General features: G+C 39.5%; 1 protein-coding gene across 1 annotated transcript in view; it reads left to right on the top strand.

Annotated features, from left to right (window-relative positions):
* The first annotated feature begins 618 nt into the window (after positions 1–618).
* The window catches only part of ppef2a (protein phosphatase with EF-hand domain 2a), a 35,800-nt gene continuing 28,637 nt past the window's right edge, over positions 619–7,781 (top strand). Inside the window, 9 exon segments of the mRNA XM_060907129.1 lie at positions 619–685; positions 2,293–2,301; positions 2,891–3,018; positions 3,184–3,238; positions 6,459–6,634; positions 6,749–6,866; positions 6,974–7,020; positions 7,425–7,591; positions 7,701–7,737. Of these exon segments, the coding sequence (XP_060763112.1) occupies positions 619–685; positions 2,293–2,301; positions 2,891–3,018; positions 3,184–3,238; positions 6,459–6,634; positions 6,749–6,866; positions 6,974–7,020; positions 7,425–7,591; positions 7,701–7,737 (804 nt within the window).

Raw genomic sequence — 7,781 nt, 5'->3', positions numbered from 1 at the left:
GAACTATTTGCAAATTATCACATTCTGTTTTTATTTACAGTTTACACAGTGTCCCAACTTTTTTGAAACTGGGATTGTAGATTTGAAAATAAGTGTAAAATTATTCTCAATCATGTACTATTTAATGTACCTTTAAACAACATCTGGCCTTTGGGAAGGTCGTTGTATAATATTTGTTACTCAACCTTCTCATTTCAAACTATATGAAATCCTCAAACATTGTGGTTTGTGTTCTGATTTATATTTATAACATGATGTAACAAAATATAACCTGTGTTACACTGCTACACCAAAACACTAAGTTTTTCAGCTGATTCTCTTGAGAGTGGTGACAAGTGAAGGTTCTCTGTATTTAAGATTTTTTTCAGTGTTGGTGTGTTGAGTACTGTATGATGCTGTAAGCAGGATTAAGAACAATCAAGCTGGTTAGAGTACAAACTGAGTTTAATCTGTCACCTGGATCTGTCCAGTGCAACCTACAGCATGGTGTTTTACTCCACTGTGAACTCGTATAGCCTTTAAAACAAGCATTCAATGTCTGATCTCTGTTTATTTTCACATATTTTACCTATTATTATTTTTTAAGCAGACACTAACTTCTCCTCCTTCGGAGGAATCATGGGCTGTGGGGTCACAAAAGGAAGTGAATTCCATAAAACACATAACAAAGGTAATCTCAGTGCCTGTTTGTAAAACTGAGGAAAGATAGGAGACTCGACAGGCATTTTCTATTTCTACACATGAGTATATTTGTAGGTTTATGCATCGTATAACAATTGATTATTTCACATGACAACAGATTTGCTTCCATTGTTTTTCTTGCCATAGATGTACCGTAATGTCATCTCTATTAGGATATCGGATAGCACATCTGGTCCTTATATTCCGATCAGCCATAAAATTAAATACACTGACAGGTAAAGTGAATTACATTTATTATCTCATTACAGTGGCACCTGTCAAGAGGTGGGATATATTAAGCAGCAAGAGAATAGTCAATTCTCGAAGTTGATGTGTTGGAAGCAGGAAAAATGGGCAGGCGTAAGGATCTGAGCAACTCTGACTAGAACCAAATTGCAATGGCTAGATGACTGGGTCTGAAGATCTCCAAAATGAAACATCTTGTGGGGTGTTTCTGGTATGCAATGGTTAATACCTACCAAAAGTGGTCTAAAGAAGGACAACTGGTGAAACGATGACAAGATCATGGATGTCAAAGGCGCATTGATTCGCATGGGACACAAAGGCTAGCCCATATGGTCCAATCCCACAGAAGAGCCACTGTCGCACAAACTGCTGAAAAAGTTCATGGTGACACCTTTCTGTTTGAGCCAGCGTTAACTTTTTCAGCAGTTTGTGCTACAGTAGCTCCACTTTTGGTAGGTACTAACCACTGCATACTGGGGACACCCCACAAGATGTGCCATTTTGGAGATGCTCAGACCCAATCATCTCGCCATCACAATGTCCCTTGTCAGAGTTGTTCAGATCTTTACGCTTGCCCATTTTTAGATCATGCTTCGTCAGTCCGTCATCATCTGTCCACAATTTACAAAAATTGCTTCTCCTCCTACAGGAGTGATCAGATTTTGATCAAACTCGTGTGGAATGTTCTCCAGGTTGGTATGTATAAAGGTTGTTGAGATGGTGGTGCCACCTGTCATATTTAACATTTTATGGGTGTTTGAAAATTTTGTGTGACTCATCACACCAAACACTACTGTTCATAAACTGCTCGAATGTTTTCACTGAAACTCGCCCAGAAGACTCTAAAGACATATTCCAACAAGAGTTGTTCACCAGGTGGTGCCACCTACCATGGATGCAGCTACACAGGGGTTATATGCAACTTCACTACTCCTCCCACAGGATTGATCGGATTTCAAACTCACACACAACAACAGTGGCCGGTATGAGCTACAGCCTCATTGAGGCTATTTTTCCTTCTTCCATCACATCAACTTCAAGAACTGACTGTTCTTTTGCTGTCTAATATATCCCACCCCTTGACAGGTACCATTGTAATGAGATGAGATAGTGTTATTCACTTTACCTGTCAGTGGTTTTAATGTTATGGCTGATTGGTGTATATATAATACATATTCCAAATATATTAGAACAGATTATTTGTTGCTAATGTTAAATTAAATTAAAATATCATGGTATGATTGTTTTTTTAAAGGTACATGCACAGTTTAATAGTGAACTAATTGGCTTTTTAGTAGTTTATATGTGTCTCAACTAATGGTATACCTTGATTATTTTTCTACATTATCATGCTCACACATGTAGCAGCCATAAGTAAGTATCCAATGTTTCTTTTTGTAGTAATACCCCTTTATTTCCTTAATATTTTCTGTTTATAATCTAAAGTGTAACAGTATGACGTACAAATCTCTCACCTTGAGTCATGCTCTCTTGCTCATTTAATAATATTTCAGAAAAGAGACATGACCTATTGGAGTGTTGACTAAACCTGTCTGAGTCAGCTTACAGGGTGTAGGGTTGTAGTTTAGCCACACTTGAAAAAAACCCCCACCAGGTTCCTTGAGGTGAAATTAGCTTACACCAGAGATTACATCCTGGGACGACATGGTTGCAGGGTCACAGTTCCACTAAACCCATGAGTTACAGCATCACGGTTTCTGAGCATCCTCCATGGAATGTATTGAGTTGTTCATAAATAGCCAAAGGGATATGCTCCGACAATGTCTCTGATAGTTATGGCCTTAACACAGTCAACACTGGAGGCCAAATCTAAAAGTATTAGCTTTTTAATTAGCTTTTTATGTGAATGTCATAATGAATTACAAGTTCCAGATGTGCTGTAGTGCAGCATGTACATAGTTCAAAACATTTGCTGAATCTTTTCTGTTCCATGACTGTGAAGCAATAAGAGCTGCAGTTCTGATCCAGCGCTGGTACCGTCAGTACGTGAGCCGCATGGAGATGAGGCGGAGATACACTTGGAACATCTTCCAGTCCATAGAATACGCTGGGCAGCTGGACCAAATCAAAGTAAACACTAACACACACGTATTAGAAAGGATGCATCAGGCCAGTCTGTTTGTTCATTGGGTAATTAATATCATAATTAATGAATATAATATTAATATCGTGCACTAAGTTTAAGCTTATAAAATGGGTTGTAATGTTTAGTCCTTTTTTTTCTTCTTTACATAGCTGTATAATTTTCTTGGTTACCTCATGGATAACTTCACGCCCTCTAGCAATGAACGTAAGGTCAATTCTATGGTGTGTGTGGGCATAGTGGGTAGCATTGCCATTTAATTTCTCCAAGGTCCTCAGTTTGATCCTGTGCTTAGCATACTGTCTTTCTGTGCAAGTCCCCCTTGTGTTCATGTGGGTTTCCTCTGGTTTCTTCCAATCTCCCAAAAACATGCATGTAGTTGGACTGGCTATGCTAAACTGCCCCATGTTTGAATCTCATCTCATCATCTCTAGCCACTTTATCCTGTTCTACAGGGTCGCAGGTAAGCTGGAGCCTATCCCAGCTGACTACGGGTGAAAGGCGGGGTACACCCTGGACAAGTCGCCAGGTCATCACAGGGCTGACACATAGACACAGACAACCATTCACACTCACATTCACACCTACGGTCAATTTAGAGTCACCAGTTAACCTAACCTGCATGTCTTTGGACTGTGGGGGAAACCGGAGCACCCGGAGGAAACCCACGCGGACATGGGAAGAACATGCAAACTCCACACAGAAAGGCCCTCGCCGGCCACGGGGCTCGAACCCGAACCTTCTTGCTGTGAGGCGACAGCGCTAACCACTACACCACCGTGCCGCCCCCACGTTTGAATAAGTGTGTGAATGTGTGTGTGTGAATGTGTGTGTGTGTTCATGCAACATGTATTCCTGCCTCAAGCCCAATGTTCCCAAAATAGGCTCCAGATCCAGGATTACTAAGGAAGAATGAACATGTGTGTGTATGATTATGCATTTATCTTATACAGTGGGGCAAAAAAGTATTTAGTCAGCCACCAATTGTGCAAGTTCTCCCACTTAAAAAGATGAGAGAGGCCTGTAATTTTCATCATAGGTACACTTCAACTATGAGAGACAGAATGGGGGGAAAGAATCCAGGAAATCACATTTTAGGATTTTTAATGAATTAATTGGTAAATTCCTCGGTAAAATAAGTATTTGGTCACCTACAAACAAGCAAGATTTCTGGCTCTCACAGACCTGTAACAACTTCTTTTAAGAGGTCCTCTGTCCTCCATTCGTTACCTGTATTAATGGCACCTGTTTGAACTCGTTATCAGTATAAAAGACACCTGTCCACAACCTCAAACAGTCACACTCCAAACTCCACTATGGCCAAGACCAAAGAGATGTCAAAGGACACCAGAAACAAAACTGTAGACCTGCACCAGGCTGGGAAGACTGAATCTGCAATAGGTAAGCAGCTTGGTGTGAAGAAATCAACTGTGGGAGCAATTATTAGAAAATGGAAGACATACAAGACCACTGATAATCTCCCTCGATCTGGGGCTCCACGCAAGATCTCACCCCATGGGGTCAAAATGATCACAAGAACAGTGAGCAAAAATCCCAGAACCACTCGGGGGGACCTAGTGAATGACCTGCAGAGAGCTGGGACCAAAGTAACAAAGGCTACCATCAGTAACACACTACGCCACCAGGGACTCAAATCCTGCAGTGCCAGACGTGTCCCCCTGCTTAAGCCAGTACATGTCCAGGCGCATCTGAAGTTTGCTAGAGAGCATTTGGATGATCCAGAAGAGGATTGGGAGAATGTCATATGGTCAGATGAAACCAAAATATAACTTTTTGGTAAAAACTCAACTTGTCGTGTTTGGAGGAGAAAGAATGCTGAGTTGCATCCAAAGAACATCATACCTACTGTGAAGCATGGGGGTGGAAACATCATGCTTTGGGGCTGTTTTTCTGCAAAGGGGACCAGGACGACTGATCCGTGTAAAGGAAAGAATGAATGGGGCCATGTATCGTGAGATTTTGAGTGAAAACCTCCTTCCATCAGCAAGGGCATTGAAGATGAAACGTGGCTGGGTCTTTCAGCATGACAATGATCCCAAACACACCGCCCGGGCAACGAAGGAGTGGCTTCGTAAGAAGCATTTCAAGGTCCTGGAGTGGCCTAGCCAGTCTCCAGATCTCAACCCCATAGAAAATCTTTGGAGGGAGTTGAAAGTCCGTGTTGCCCAGTGACAGCCCCAAAACATCACTGCTCTAGAGGAGATCTGCATGGAGGAATGGGCCAAAATACCAGCAACAGTGTGTGAAAACCTTGTGAAGACTTACAGAAAACATTTGACCTCTGCCATTGCCAACAAAGGGTATATAACAAAGTATTGAGATGAACTTTTGTTATTGACCAAATACTTATTTTCCACCATAATTTGCAAATAAATTCTTTAAAAATCAGACAATGTGATTTTCTGGATTTTTTTTTCTCATTCTGTCTCTCATAGTTGAAGTGTACCTATGATGAAAATTACAGGCCTCTCTCATCTTTTTAAGTGGGAGAACTTAACCAATTGGTGACTGACTAAATACTTTTTTGCCCCACTGTATGTTTTATATATATATATATATATATATATATATATATATATATATATATATATATAAGAAGGAAAGTTTCATCCTAGCAGCTTTGGTTTGTCCCTCTGAGAGAACCCTGAAATGTTCTACAGCAGAAGGTTACTCTCTTAAATAAAAGTTATAAATAGTGCCCCTTCAAAGAACTAAAGCTGTTAACGTTCCAAATGAATGCGCTTTTCAATGATTTTATAGTTGAGTACAAAATTCAGCATACCCTTAGCAGTAAATAATTGATATAAGAAATATAGTGGGGTGGTGTAGTGGTTAGTGCTGTCGCCTCACAGCAAGAAGGTCCGGGTTCGAGCCCAGTGGCCGGCAAGGGCCTTTCTGTGTGGAGTTTGCATGTTCTCCCGTGTCCGCATGGGTTTCCTCCGGGTGCTCCGGTTTCCCCCACAGTCCAAAGACATGCAGGTTAGGTTAACTGGTGACTCTAAATTGACCGTAGGTGTGAGTGTGAATGGTTGTCTGTGTCTATGTGTCAGCCCTGTGATGATCTGGCGACTTGTCCAGGGTGTACCCCGCCTTTCGCCCATAGTCAGCTGGGATAGGCTCCAGCTTGCCTGCGACCTTGTGGGACAGGATAAGTGGCTACAGATAATGGATGGATGGATGGAAAAACTATAGTCTGTTCCTTTATTATCACATAAATGATACTTACTCCTACACATATGGCCATGTGTAATCCTATATAAATTACCAAAAAGTGTTAATATTTTAATAATGTCAAAAGTTATATTAGATCAATGGATTGCATTCAGCTTTCTGAATGTTATATATTGTACATATCTTCTATTAAATTTTAATGGCCACTCTTTGCCTTATGGGTTCCATGATGTAGGAAAGTTGATTTCTCACATCTTCAGAGAAAATGAAATATGTCATGATGCAGAGTGGGAGAGATACTTCAGTTACACCAATATCAACGTTCCAGAAATCTATTCAGGCCCGAGGCTAACCTTCCCACTAGATGCAAATCAAGCTGCTGATCTCGTCGAGGCTTTTAGAAACAAACAAGTAGGTAAAGCACATGCCAATACTGGATGTGAAACTTTTCATTCACCTTTCATTATGTACTATAGACTATACAGAGTTAAATTTAAGGTATAAAATATATTTGTTTTTGCAAAGTAGCAGCTCCACTCTCGTTATGTTCTCCAACTTCTTCTTGAAACGTGGAAGATGCTCAAAGTTCTGCCAAATATCAACCGAATCTCTACCTGCCATAGCAAAGAAATCACAATATGTGGTGAGAAACCTGCACCTTTGTCCTTTAAAAAAAAAATCAATATCATGTTGTAAATAGTTTTGGTTTTCTCACGATCCTAAATCTTTTCAACAATGTATTTTACTTAGGGGATTTGCATGGACAATTAGAGGACTTACTGCTAATATTTTACAAAGTAAGTATAGTGTCCTAGGAGAAAACCTTTAGACGAGAAATTAAGTGTTTTACGTTCGCTTGATTTAGTTTTACCAGAACACTTATTATTGCTTATTTCATCATGATGAAGAATGATGCAGAAACTATATAAACATAAAACCCAACATGCTATTTCTGAACTATTTTTGAAATGTAACTTTTTTTTTGAGAAAAAAAAAAGATAGCTGTGATAAATGAATACTTTTCTTTTAGTTTAATCAAACTTTTTTTCAGTGTACTTCTCTAACTGTGCTGGAAAGGGATAATTATTTTATAATACATTGTTTAAATCATGCATATTTTAATAGGGCATGCCTGTCTGTCTCATGTATTTAATTACAAAAACAGAATTTGTAACATTATGTATTGTTTCTTGATCTGTAGAATGGGATGCCATCACTGGAGAAGCCTTATGTTTTCAATGGTGACTTTGTGGATCGAGGCAAGGATTCAATTGAAATTCTACTTATTTTATTTACCTTCTTGTTGGTCTATCCTGGAGTGGTTCATCTTAATCGAGGAAATCACGAGGATCACATAATAAACCTGAGGTATATTATTCACAGTAATGGCCAGTAATGTGTAAAATATCTTATTCCTTTCTGTTCTATTCAGAATGTTCTGTGCAGCATTCTGAATATCTTTTTTTTTTTAAATAAGGTATGGGTTCACCAAGGAAGTGTTAGGCAAATACAAGGTAAGTCTTTCCAAATTAAATTTCTAACATTTATATAATGGAAT

Source organism: Neoarius graeffei, chromosome 24, assembly GCF_027579695.1.
Source record: "Neoarius graeffei isolate fNeoGra1 chromosome 24, fNeoGra1.pri, whole genome shotgun sequence".
NCBI lineage: Eukaryota > Metazoa > Chordata > Actinopteri > Siluriformes > Ariidae > Neoarius > Neoarius graeffei.
Note: the sequence above shows the minus strand (reverse complement) of the source record. Positions and strands in the feature narration are given on the sequence as shown.